Source organism: Eutrema salsugineum, unplaced genomic scaffold, assembly GCF_000478725.1.
Source record: "Eutrema salsugineum unplaced genomic scaffold, Eutsalg1_0 scaffold_8, whole genome shotgun sequence".
In the NCBI taxonomy this organism is placed as follows: domain Eukaryota; kingdom Viridiplantae; phylum Streptophyta; class Magnoliopsida; order Brassicales; family Brassicaceae; genus Eutrema; species Eutrema salsugineum.
The window spans coordinates 9,308,484-9,321,954 of record NW_006256414.1 but is presented as its reverse complement, the minus strand read 5'-3'; the positions used below and the strand labels follow the sequence as shown (position 1 = coordinate 9,321,954).

Genomic DNA, 13,471 nt, shown 5'->3' with positions numbered 1-13,471 from the left:
ACCAGAGTTCATTCTGCCCAACCCGCCAATCGACCTGGAAGGGAATTTGACAATTCAAAGAAAGCTGTCTAAGATTATGGAATTCGGAGACAATAAGGTTGATGGTAAGAAGACCAAGATGGTGAAAGTCAGTTGGGAAAGAAATGGTATTCACGAAGAGACATGGGAACCAGAGCTTCAGATGAGAAACGAGTACCATAAACTCTTTCCGGACGGAATGGAAACCGATGAGGAGGGAATGAATTCGAGAATGAATTCTTTTCAACAGGGGAAGAGTTGTACCAAACCTAATTCCCAGGCCTAGCAGGAGGCTCAACAGCCGGCCCGCTCTAGGAACCCTAGCTCCTATCTCCCTTTAAATAGAGAGCCTCCCTCTCACTTTTTCCATCATCATCATTTACAGCCACCCTGAGAAAAAGAGTGAGAGAGAGAGAGAGATTCCCTATGCTCCAAGCCATCAGCCGCCGCCGTCCGCCGCCGGAGAGAGAAAAATTTTCCGAGAATCCCATCCATCTCGTCGGCTCCTTGATTTCTTTGTCATGCGCTCTCCTTGATCTAGATCTGCAAAACTGTCAAGGTGAAGATTAGATCTAGGCTTTTATTGCTTTATTTATTTGTCTTTGATGTGTTGAGTTTAGATCTATTCAGGTTGATTCGTGTCACAAAGTACGGAGACGAATATTATTGATGCATATAAATAAGAGTATGAGAAGGTGAATTGATTAAGGAAAACATGAGATGAAGCACCAACATACTTGTTTGTTCATCTCGTTTTCTTGGCTAATGATTGTAGAGTAGTTAGAACAAGGTGATCGACCTATGTGGAGACACATGGTTTGTTTATTGTATGATGGGGGTCATCCCCAGAAGAAAGGATAATCTTCTTTGGTGGTTGAGGCAAACCACATAAATGTCTGCGTGACCAATAGTTTTCCATGCCTCGTTAGCATGATGTGGTTTTTCCTACCTCGTTAGCATGATGTGGTTTTCCATGCTTTGTTAGCATGATGATCTGGTGCGCGTGAAATTGCTTGTGTGCTTTTAGAGCACTCCTTGTTACTTGTTTAGTTTTAGGCTGGACATGTTGAAAATAAATAGATAAATGTAGTAGAAATTTTATTTGGTCCTCACTGACTAATTCCCCAATTATTCATCCCTCATTCTTTATTTCAGACAAATCAGGCTGTCACACATTCGATTTCGTATCGGTTTACTATATTAATTAAATAAAATAACACATTTATGTTATTCCATTAATAAATTCAATGTCTTGTAATTAAGAATCCATAACTTAATATTAAAATAAAACCAAAGTAAATGTAGAAACAGTCTTTAAATAAATCATCAAAATTCAAATAAACTAAAAAAAACCAAAGATATACAAATGATTGTGTAATGGAAATTTAAAAATATGATTCTATACAACAATGAATAGAAAACATTTTGATACAAAATCTGCGTCGCGTGGAAAATCTCCTAGTTATCACAAAAACTGAGTACATATTATGAGAATATTTTTTAAAAAAATTATAAGTTGTGGACATTAAAGTGAATTGAAATGTCTAAGGACATATAGTAAATTTTGAAAAAATAGCAACTTATCGACTAACTGTTTTTCTCTTTAAAATACCAATGGCTCATCTTTTTGTATGTTAACTCATATGGCATCATGGCATCTTAGAGCATCTCTATCAGTAGCTGAATGACTCAAAAGATTGTGTGGTTCATAATAATACTATATAATATTAGTATTCTAATGTAATTTAGTTCTAATAATTAAATTTTATTTAAATAAAAAATTGACCAACAAATATATAGACAAATGGTTCAAAAGTATCTTAAATGAGAGACCCATCTTAATTATTACTCCCTCTTGTCTCTTCCTTATTTATTATTATTATTATTTTCAATGTTAAGAAACTATTATGAGACAACTGGAACTCTTATTACCACTTTTCAGCAAGTCCACGATTTTTACTCCTTGGTGCAATGCGCATCTGTGCCATGCTGAGTACACTTACTATACCCAACGCTTTTTAGGAAATCACGTATCTCTTTAGAGCTACTATTGCTTGCCTTGAGCAATCCTTCATCCTCTTCATAGATTAGATAAGGAGCTTCTGCTGGTTTTCTTGAGAGTAGTTTTTTTGCACCCGCTAAAACGTGGTACTCCCAACCTTGAACATCGATCTTGATAAGAAGAATAGGCTGAGAAGGGGGGATAAGTTCATCAAGAGGTATGGTTTTCACTTGGACTGCTATTTCGTGGGACTTGATATGAAGTCTTGCACCCACCTCTGAGACGGCGCTGTTGTCAAGCCGTCCAACCAGCTGTATCAACAACAATTGAATCCACATTTAGCAAGACCCAACAAACAAGATGGGTGGTTGTAAGGTTAAACCAATTATACGGTTGCATTGGCAGCTTGTGAACTAGGCAATTGGTTAACATTCAGTGTCACCTAGCAGACTAGGCATATGCATACTAAGTACATTAGCTCTTTGACATCATATCTGTAAAATAGAAATGAGCTCTTTCCTCATATTTCTCTCTGGATTGCGACTATTCATCTTCTTATTAACCTCTGTATCATTCACTCTGTTACATGATTTGGCTTCAAATAAACTGAATCCTAAAGTAATAGTCTCAGTAACAGCAATAAGATGCAAGAGAATCCTGGATTATAAGCTAATCTATCTATAAGCAGAAACAATGCTCTTTTCTCACTAGGCTAATCTCAGATTGTATAAATGTGGTTTTAGACATACCTTGTGGAAGGTTATGTCCCCATTTCTATCAGAAGCAGCAGCTTCAAACACGGTAACCAAAGAGGCAACTCTGTTGAACCAAATCCCATCACAGATCCTCTGTAAATTCTCAAAAACAGGCTCAAAAGCAAGCACTTTAAACCCCATAGCAGCCGCAGCAAAGCTAGCCATACCCACATTAGCTCCCACATCGAGAAAAAACCCATCTTTGCCATTAGCCCTCATCTTCTCCAATACCTTCTGAATCGTGCCGGAGATGTCTGGCTTCCCAAAGGGCTTTCCTTTGAGCAGGCGGATGATGTTCTTGTTGGGATTTCCCGGGAGATTACCAATGTCAGCGATGGAATAGACAAAAGGGTATTTGAGATTCTCGACGACGTTTGCGATTATGGGATTTGATTGAGGACATTTGAAGCAGTCGAAAGGAGGGATTGGGAATTGGATATTGATTGAATGATTGGGATTGGAGTTTTGGAGAAATGAGAAAGAGAATAAGAAGCGAGAGGAGAGTAATATGATGGAGAGGAGAAGAAGAGAGATTAATGTCTTGGGTGTCAAAAGCTTCTGGTTCGTGTCTCTTTTCCAGGCGTTCGCCATGGAAATGGCCCCCAGGTAAGTTATTCTCACATAAAGTTTCGATCTCACTTTGATGAAAGCAGAAGAAATAAGTTTTGTGATTTTAGAACTGACAAACAACAACGAGAGATCTTGATTCGTATCCTCCCGTTTAAGAAAAACAAGGAGAGGCGCGCAAGTTTCCAATTTCGGACACCAGATTTTACAAGATCACTACACTACACTTGGACATTATATATAGAGGGATGTATTTGGAGTAGTTTATATTTAAAACACAAGGTGTAGTTGGAGTAGTTTAGTATTAAAAACACAAATCTTATGTTACTTAAACATGATTTTTTTTTTTAAAAAAAAATCAATATTATTGAAATAGTGATTTGTAAATGAACCTTTAAATGCACTATTATTGGAAATGGATTTTAGAGGATTTTTAGTGATTTGTAAATGAACCTTTAAATACACTATTATTGGAAATGGATTTTAGAGGATTTTTTAGTGATTTGAAAATGTTTTAGGAGAATAAGTTAAAACTATCATAAATTAGTAATGATATAAACTTTTTATTTTGTCAAAAATAATGATATAACATAGTTATTTAAATATATAATACAATTTCCTAAAGTATGAATTTAGTGTTTGTTTGTTTTTCCTTTAACTTTTTTTTTAATTTTTTTTTATTACATCAAAACTTATAGTCTGGTCTTCTTATATGCATTAAAAAAAGTTATAGGCATGATAATTAACTATGTGTAAATCTTTCAAATTATTGTAATATCCTATTATATTTTGTCATCTATATTAATAGTCATAAGTTTTTCTTAACTTTTAACTTATAAAATGGTTTATGTTTATACTAGATAAGTATCCGCATATATGTAGATATAATAAAATATTTTATAATCTAAAAACAAAAGACAATGAAAAACAAAATGAAATCATGCATGTAAATATGTAATATATAAACTAGATTCTAACCCGTGCATCTGCACAAGAATATTTTTTTATAATAAATATTATAATATAGTTAATATTTTTAGGGTGCTTAGATATAATATGTATTTTAGATATAATTTATTTTTATAGATATAATTTTTCTAATAAGTGATAAATCTTTATTTTTCTGTTTAGATATAATTTATTTTTGTAAATTTATTTTTTTCTAGTTTTAAATATAACCGTGATTGTAAAAACATAATTATAATCCACGTATTTATATTAACTCAAAAAATTGTGATTATAAATCTAATCCACCTGTTTATACTACTGTATATAAAACAAATATTTATTCATTTTTTTCAACTACTCAATTATTACATCACTATTGGCCCGTTTAAGGGTTGATCCGAAGAACCACCGCCACTGGCTCGTTATGAATGATTTGGAAAAAGATAATGCATTTTGCTCAAGCTCTTTTAGCAAGGCTATCCGTTTGGATATTTAAACTTTTGGGAATGTGAGAGAGAATGAAGGTCCCGAAGCTTTCTCGGAGGTTTTTGAAGACTTCCAACTCTGATAAGAAGGATGGCCAAACCGATTTGATTTATGTCATGCTTACCAAATCCAAGCAATCGAACTGAAAATGTACAGATAGAACCCTCTATCTTTCAGGCAAGACATAGCCCACAGGAGCCTATCCAACCTTGCATGGAGAGCCGAGAGACTTCGACGACAGCCCTGAAGGCCAAAAATCTCACCACTCCCTTCCTTCTTTAGACTCCATCCGAACCCACTAACCAGGTTGCTGCCTATCCAATATGCATCAACCTGACAAATCGGAAGCCTCTGGCCATCTGGAAGCGTCTTCTTCTTCTTCTTCTTCTTCTTCCGACTCGTTCGCACTCTTCCAGCTTTGTTTAATTTTATTTATCTAAAATAAACTACTATTTTTTAACATTTTAAGATTAGGAATCGTTCATAAAATTTATTTTTTGTTTATATTTTGTTCTAAAACATGATTTAAAATTTATTAAACATGTGTCAAAATATAATTGGAAATTTTTTAAATACTTCAAAATTCATTAAATACATTAAAATTTATTAAATTCATTAAACATGTGTCAAAATATAATTTGAAACATCCTCTTTTTTTTTTTTTGTCAACAGCGTTAACTACCTATAACGAGTCAGCTAACCAACTCGGAGGAATAGAGTTTACATAAATGACTTCTTGGGGGTAGGTCCGGGCACTCCGTGCCAGATTGTTTAATTGCAACATCCTCTTATATAATAAGATATAAAGAATCTAGTAGGTACATAAATTTAATTGCAATATATTAATCATTGTCTTATTCATGCATGCATGTCATTTTAACAAATAAATTAATCTAAATTCTTAATATAATATGATTTGAAGAATAATTTAAGAAGATTATGTACGATTTATTTTTTTTCTATCCATGAATTAGTACAATCCCTGAAGAATGATGCGTTTTGTTTGTATCATTTACTTTCTTTTTTTTTTTTGGTTGTTGCAGGACGTGAAGGAGAGCCATCGCTAATGCCAAAGATGCGTTGAAAGTCGAAACATTTGGGAGACTGCGAAAATACTAATTGCAGAACGTTATAAACCAAGTAACCAACCACACATAATTGTTTTCGTTATCAGTAGCTGTGTAGTCTCTTTCCGTCATTAAACTAAATTAGTTATTAATCATATGTCTCTATCCTTTAAACTAAAGTTGATTAACTACGCCGATACCATATTAGAGGATGGTTGTAAATAACTTCTTTCCCACCAAAATTAAGTTGATCACAAGCTATTCTTTATATACACTAAAAACAGAGTAATTAAGTGAGACTACATAACAACTTACTAATTATCTAATTAACTTCAAACGCAATATTACTAAGAGCTATAATACAATATATATATAATATATTATATAAAAATACTTATATACTAATGTACACATGAAATATCATTCACTTCATTCCAAAGTTATCCAAGTTTAGATCTATCTATAAACCCCAAGTTGTCAACATATGATATTTCCTATAAGAGAGTTGTACTCCGGCCTCTAATTTCGATCATAGCCTAAGATCGATCTAACTCTACACATTTTCGAAAGCATCAATTTTTTTATTTAAGGTTGTTAGAATGTGGTAGACTCCATTTAATTTGTTCACGCGCGGGATTTAGTTTAGTTCACTTTTCTCTTATTTCTATTGGCTTCATCTCATTCTTTGCAATCAGTTACGCCCTTATCTAATATATGATATGATGTAAAGTGACAAGTATATAAAACTAAATTATTCTTAACTTTTCATATGCGCCAAAATAACCAATGAAATAGCTTAACCAATAATCCACCTCGTCATTTTCTCAATCTAGAAACAAACAATGCCCAAGGTGTTATAAGATTGGGAACACTCCAATTCATGATCACTCAATGATCAAGAGATTCCAAACTTAACATTGCAAAAGTTGGAATTGAAGTCAGGATGAAGGTAATGATAGGTAAATTAATCGCTCAATCAAATGGACAAACAAGTGAGTTTGAATCTCGCGAACAAACTTAATCCTCAGTAATAGACCAAAAGTTTCTTGCATACTTAGGATCTAAACAAAAATCTTCTTACATTTGTCTCCTCCCTCTTCTTCAATGTTTTGGCCTCATCCAGATTCTTATTCTACTTATAATTTTTCTTTTCTTTGTTTTTGTCATCTATCCTTCTTGTCTTTTCTGAGTTTTCTTCATTGTTTTAGTCTTCGTCTTCCTCATTTATTTATCTTTAAGTTTTTATTATTGGTCATCTTTTTGTTTTCATCAGCTTTGGCTTCTACAAATTCAATTTAATTTTTTCTGTTTCTCACCCTTTCGATTTTTCTTCGTCATTTTTTCTATTTTTTCTCCTCCATCTTCTACATTATTTTCTTTCAGAATGTGTGATTTAGCACCCATCAGAGAGTGGAGAGACACCAAATATAAAAATATATATGGTTTCTAGCTAGATGGTGAGCGTCAAAATAAGGATTACCCAATAAAATACATATGTACGTCTTCTGGTCAGAGATTTAGTAATCAGTTTGATTTTGGATTGTTTCTTGTCGTTAATTTAGTCACCATATATATTTGATCTGATCGAACAAAGTGAGACATTAATTAAGCTGATCGAGTGAGTGATGTTCAAGAAATCTTTTGTTTTTGTTTTTGTTTTGGTAGCTGTAGTAGTAATTGGAGATGAGAAAAAGGAAACGACGCCTAGGGCCTTGCAAGTTGGCTGAGTTTTTGAACAGCGAATTTTTCCATTACACTAATGTGATCTTTTGCCTTTTTCTTTAAGCCTTATTTCGACTTGATTTGTCTCATTTAATTATGTTGATGTCACTTTTCTTTTATCTTTTCCATTTCATTAATAGGTAATTCTATAAAGCCTATTAATATATTCATATCTTTACATGTTTAGGATGCATTTTTAGTCCAAGTATTGAATCTCATGCATACATATAGGTAGTTTTCTTTAAATTTTGTCTTTGTTTTAGCTTTTGTAGGAAATGCATTAGGTTCAAAAGAGTCTTGCATATTTATAGTGTTTCTTAAGTATTTTAGAGGCATTTGGGGACCTAATGGAGCTGAGATCAGATGAGAAAGCCCTTATATTGGTGTATGTGCTCGGATAAGTATCTTCACCTGGCAAGACGTTTGACAGATTGCCTGAGTTGAAGGCTTTACACTTCAATTCAACCTCCGGTGTCTTCACCAAATTTGTAGAGTAACCAGTCATCTTTCCATAACACTTGGAATCAGGCGATTTGGAGCACTGAGCCGGACGATACAGCCGATTAAAGATGAACTTGTCTTGGAGCCATTCCATTCCAGTGTGATGCGCCTCAAAGAACTGCTGTAATGGAAGCCTTGATTTCTCGGGATACATATGCTCCATTCACCAAAGTTGGTGCTGATTGAGTCACCTTTCTCATGGAGATGGAAATCGATTACCGGATCATTGAGAAGGAAATTATGTCAGGTTAAGTGTGAAGGGGTCTATTTCCACACCGAGATGAGTACCGGGAGAATGATGGCCAGAGTATGCAACATTTTGAGGATTTGTCACTTCATAACCTTCACCACTCCGAGCAAGATCATCCCAAGTGAAGCCCGGTGTAATCTCTGTAGTCTTGAATCACCTCTTCACTCCAGAATGCACACCGGCTTATTCATGCCCGGTGTAATCTCCAATGCTTGGACTTGTTTCTTCACTCCGGCTTCTACATCTGCCAAAACAACGCAGGAGTCAGCTTACAAGTCATCTTCAGGACACATTCACTCCGGCCATAGCATCGGCCATATGATGCCCGGAGCAAATGTGTCAACATTTTTTATTGTGTTTCCTCTGGGTCAACACCCGGTTTATTCCAGGTTGACCCTGGACTTAAGGACTTAGTATTAATACGTTTTAGGGTTTTTTCCAAGAGACTTATTCTTTATTCTCTAAACTTATTTGCCTCTTTGGTGTTAAAAGAAATCCTTGTGAGAGATATCTCATTTGGAAAGCTTTATCTTTGAATCTATCATCACTTCTCTATCTTCTACCCTTCTTTCATCTCTATTAATGCTTAACTTCTCATCTTGCAAAGGATTTAGAGAGTTAAGTATGATTAGTGAGTAGTCTTTTTATTAAGCTTCTAGGTGTGTAGATTAGGGTGCTTAGATGTTTAGTTTATGATGTTTAGGTTCTAGATTCTCATTTCCTTTCCTTTCTTGGCTGTTCTTAATGCTGGATCTTTGATAATCACTCTGATCCAGATTCAAGGCATTTCTCCACCCACAACATGTTTGATGAAATGTCTGAATGAGCCAAAAAAGGGTTTATGCTTTAAATGCCATGAGAATGTTTGTTTGAAGCATAGATGACATGTTAGAACTGATTATTAATGCATCTTGATCATCATTACACTAGTGAGAATTAGGTTTGAATGTTGATTAGGATTGTGATTGATGCCTTGAGAGAGAATTAATCTTGTTTAGAGTTCTAAGTTGATTGGAAATAGAGATCATGTGATGTTTGCCATGTCTTTCTGTATAAGATTAGTCTATCATAGCTTTTGCTCGAATGCATTAAGAGGCTGTTTGGTCATATTAGACATTGAACCTTATGCTTGTTAATTGCCTTTTCACTAATGAGAATTGGCCTTGATTAGGTAATTATCAAAGAGATTATTGTCATGAGAGTGAATTAATCTGATTTGGAAGTCTAGACTAAAGAATTGCAAGTGTCTCATTGTTTGCTTAGCATCATGAATTAGCATTTAAAGCACCATGATCAATGATCACATCTAGAGGTTTAGCTTTATCTATTTTTGAATTTGAGTCTTTATTTGCTTATCTTGCTTGTCTTGTTAAGTTTTTAGTTTGTTTATCATCAGTTCTTGTTTAGATTTTATAGTTTAATCCTGTTTGATCACCACTTGTTTAATTAGACTTGGATTAAGAATTGATTCTCATAGTTCTAGTGCCTAGAAACCTCCATTTGGATTGATACCTTAAATGCTACAATGATATGAGTAGTTTGAGTAATTGGGTTTGAACCTAAAAGTTCTTACTATCAATTTGACGCCGTTGCCAATTGGAGAGTTTAATCTAGCATTAAGACTTTGGATCTTCTTGAGATCAAGTCATTTTCTTTTGTTTTACTAATTAGCTTTCAAGTGCTGCCTTTGTTTTCAGGTGTATGAACACCAGAAGTCAAGCAAGAAGACAAAGAGAAAGAGCTGAGCACATTGAGAGATTAGCTATGGATCAAGAGCAACAGGCTCATGGTGGTAATGGAAACCACCAAGATCAGCGAGAGGGTCCACCACTACGTCCAAGAACAGTTGTAGGAGTTGGTGATGAGGCCAATGCTCAGGGTCAGAGACATGAGATTCAAGCTCCAACACCTGAAAACGATTTTGAGATCAAGTATGGCTTGATCAATATGGTCCAATCAAACAGATTCCATGGCTTGGCATTAGAAGACCCATTGGATCATGTTGACAACTTTGATAGAGTTTGTGACTTAACAAAAATGAATGGAATGAGTGAGGATAGCTTCAAGTTGAGGCTATTTTCATTTTTTCTAGGAGACAAAGCTCATCAATGGGAAAAGTCTTTACCTCAAGGATCAGTTCCAACATGGGAGCAATGCAAAAGAGCATTTCTGATTAAGTTCTTCTCTTCATCAAGAACAGCAAGGTTGAGAAATGAAATCTCAAGTTTCATACAGAAGAACCATGAATCATTTCTTGAGTCTTGGAAAAGATTTAAAGGGTATACCATGCAATGCCCCCACCGTGGATTCTCAGACTCACAGCTGCTAAGTACCTTCTACAGAGGTACTTTACCAAAGGCCAGACTCCTCTTGGACACAGCCACAAATGGTAATTTCATGACCAGGGAAGTCAATGATGACATGACCCATGTGGAGACTGTCCCTCAGAGTGATGAGCTTTATGGGTCATACTTTGACAGGAATTCAAGAGGAGCTATGACAAGGAAAGACATCAAATCTCTTAATGAGAAGCTATATAAAATTCTCCTAGCTTCTCATAAGTCAGTCAAGAGATGTGAATCATGTATTTTATGAAAATTTTCAAGGGAAAGACATCGCAGCTGAGGTAAACTTTGTAGGTGGCCAAAAGGTTACCAAAAGGGATTTAACTACTACAAGAATCCTCTAACCCAGAACTTATATCCTCAAAACACTCAACAACAAGGTTTTGTCCCTCCCCAACAGCAAAGTCTCCAACAGCAAAGTCTCCAACAACACTCAGTGAATAAGGATCAAGAAATGAAGAACCTGCTCCAGCAAATCCTAGAAGGTCAAGCAAGTGGTGTCATGGACTTCAGAAATAAAATGGCAGAGATCCACGACAAGGTGGATTGCTCTTATTCTGATCTTATTACTCAGCTCGCAACATTGGCTTCCAAAGTCAAGATTCTAGAGAACAACAAGGGCCACTCCACTTCTCAAGCTCAAGGATATTTACTAGGAACATCAGTTGCAAATCCAAGAGAATACTGCAATGCAATCCTCTCAAATGATGAGAATCATGCTGCTGTCCAAGAAATTGAGAATCTTCTGCATGGCAAGGTCTCAACTGAGAATACCCTCACTGATGAGGATGAGGACGCCATAGCATAACAGTTTGAAAGCCTGTTCTATGATCTCAATGCGGACATTTAGAAAGAAGGTGGGGAGGCAGCTAGTTTTGCTATGAGGAAGAATGCTCTTGAGATTGCTGAAATCAAAGAACAGGAAAGGGTTCAAGAAAAGACAACTGATGGAGTCTCTAGCATTGGTTCAACAAGGGTGAAGCATAAATTCATTCCAAAGCTAGGTAATCCAGGAAAATTCTCCATCTCATGCTCTCTTGGAAGTTTGAAAGTGGACAATGCTTTGTGTGATTCTGGATCAAGCATCAGTGTAATGTCTTTAGATATGGTGGAGAGACTAGGGATCAAGACTCTAAAGCATCACCCTATATCAATTACCTTTGGATATTCATTTTCAAAGAAGTCATATGGAATCCTTGAAGATTACCCACTAAAGATTGGTGAATGCATAGTTCCAACTGATTTTGTGGTAATGAAGATGAAGAAGACCAAAGAGCTTCCTCTCTTGCATGGAACTCCTTTTCTAAACACCACAGGAGCAAAGATTGACTTTGATACTCAAAGAGTGGTGTTTACAAAGGTAGATGATGAAGTTTTCTATCCTCTTAAGCCTCCTCTTGTTGGGTTTTGTAGAGTTGTATCTGAAGATGTTGATGAGTTCAAAGACTATAAGATGAAGTATGTGGGGAGTATTGGAACTATAGAGGAAGCTCAACCCCTTACAGATGTTGACAAGAAGAAAGAATCCCTAATAAGACCTGATCTTGAGTTTGAAGGAGATTTCTTTAGTGATGATGAAGCTTGCTTGGAATCTCTATCTCCTACACCAAGTGAGAAAGAGCTCAGCAACAACAAAGGCAAAGGTTCAAGCTCCCAATACAAGAGCCCAACAAGCACCAAACCATTATCTCTTGGATCTTCTTCTAAAGTCTTAACTCTCACTCCATGGAAGTTTTATTGGTGGAACTGTAGATTACAAGGTTCAAAGCAATGGAGGATCAAGACTATTTGCTAAGGTCAGGGCAATCCTCACACCAGAATTCAAGGACAAAAGCTCAGCTGGTGTTCGAGAGCTGATGAACAAGGTCCTTACACTTGAGATCATGGAAAAGACAAGGAGCATCAATGCTCCTCCTCCCCCTCATTAAAAAGAGTGTAAGAAGTCAAACTTCTTAAAACAAAGTGCTTTTGGGAGAGATTCTCATGTCTATATTTGTAAATACATTTTTCATGCTTTTTCTTTTATGTTTCTGTGATATTTTGATGTATCTGTGTAGTGTGATCAGGTGTATAGGTGTTAAAGAAGTTTAACAAAGGGGAATGAGGCCAAAGAAATGGGAAAAGAGGAGTAGCATCAAAGTTCAAAACCGTTCAACTTCACTCCGGCCACAACATTGGCCAAAACTTACTCCAGAGTGGAGCTTTTGCTTAAGGAAAAGCTTACTCCGGAATGTACACCGGCCAAATGCACCCCAAAGTAAAGCTAACCTCAAAACGTGGTGTTTTACACCGGCCAATACCTCGGGGAAAAGCAACCTTGTGTAAACTCCACCTCAAAATGCGATGTTTTACACCGAGTTCAACATAGGGGAAAGGAACCTCGGAGTGGTCTTGGTCTCAAGACGTGATGAAGCACACCGGGAAGAACATCGGCCAAACAATGCCCGGTGTAAACTTGGCCTTAACTGATGCAGATTCACTCCGGCCACAACATCGGCCAAACACATCCCAGAGTGAACTTGGCCTAAGTCAGTGATGATGCACCACTCTGGCCACAACATCAGCCAAGTCATGCCCGGAGTGGAAGACACACCCCTTTACCCATCCTATTCAGTTGGATCTCCAACCCCATCTCAAAGTCCATAAGAGGTAACACTCCAAACATTTGTATATAGCATTTGCATTCTTGTTTTTTCTCTTTGCAAGCTTTTTTTTGTGTTTTTATATCCTTTCTCATGCTTTAATTACACAAGGGAGTGTGTAATTTAAGTGTGGGGGAGGGGTTTAATGTTTGCTAATCTTGTTTGTTC

At 36.0% G+C, this 13,471-nt stretch overlaps 2 protein-coding genes and 1 non-coding gene across 3 annotated transcripts; 1 reads left to right on the top strand and 2 right to left on the bottom strand.

Annotated features, from left to right (window-relative positions):
- Positions 1-1,823: 1,823 nt before the first annotated feature.
- On the bottom strand, positions 1,824-3,567 carry LOC18010082. Its single transcript, XM_006392375.2, has 2 exons — positions 2,770-3,567; positions 1,824-2,331 (listed from the first exon to the last, which is right to left on the bottom strand). Exons 1-2 carry the CDS (start codon positions 3,364-3,366, stop codon positions 1,975-1,977), a joined length of 954 nt encoding a protein of 317 aa, XP_006392437.1. The 5' UTR covers positions 3,367-3,567; the 3' UTR covers positions 1,824-1,974.
- A 6,951-nt stretch (positions 3,568-10,518) lies between these two features.
- Positions 10,519-10,625, bottom strand: LOC112082289. Its single transcript, XR_002896948.1, has one exon. It is a non-coding gene; the product is annotated as a small nucleolar RNA R71 (small nucleolar RNA).
- A 902-nt stretch (positions 10,626-11,527) lies between these two features.
- On the top strand, positions 11,528-13,041 carry LOC112081559. The gene is made up of 2 exons (XM_024148322.1): positions 11,528-12,596; positions 12,728-13,041. The coding sequence occupies exon 1, from the start codon at positions 11,542-11,544 to the stop codon at positions 12,454-12,456; it is 915 nt and encodes a 304-aa protein (XP_024004090.1). The 5' UTR covers positions 11,528-11,541; the 3' UTR covers positions 12,457-12,596; positions 12,728-13,041.
- The last annotated feature ends 430 nt before the right edge of the window (positions 13,042-13,471 follow it).

What these genes read in the sequence shown, in the direction of transcription:
- LOC18010082 (XM_006392375.2), bottom strand. Translation starts at nt 3,366, where the DNA reads ATGGCGAACGCCTGGAAAAGAGACACGAACCAGAAGCTTTTGACACCC. An exon ending in GGGACATAACCTTCCACAAG is followed by an intron (nt 2,332 to 2,769) that starts GTATGTCTAAAA and finishes TTGTTGATACAG; the next exon opens with CTGGTTGGACGGCTTGACAA.
- LOC112081559 (XM_024148322.1), top strand. Translation starts at nt 11,542, where the DNA reads ATGAGGAAGAATGCTCTTGAGATTGCTGAAATCAAAGAACAGGAAAGG.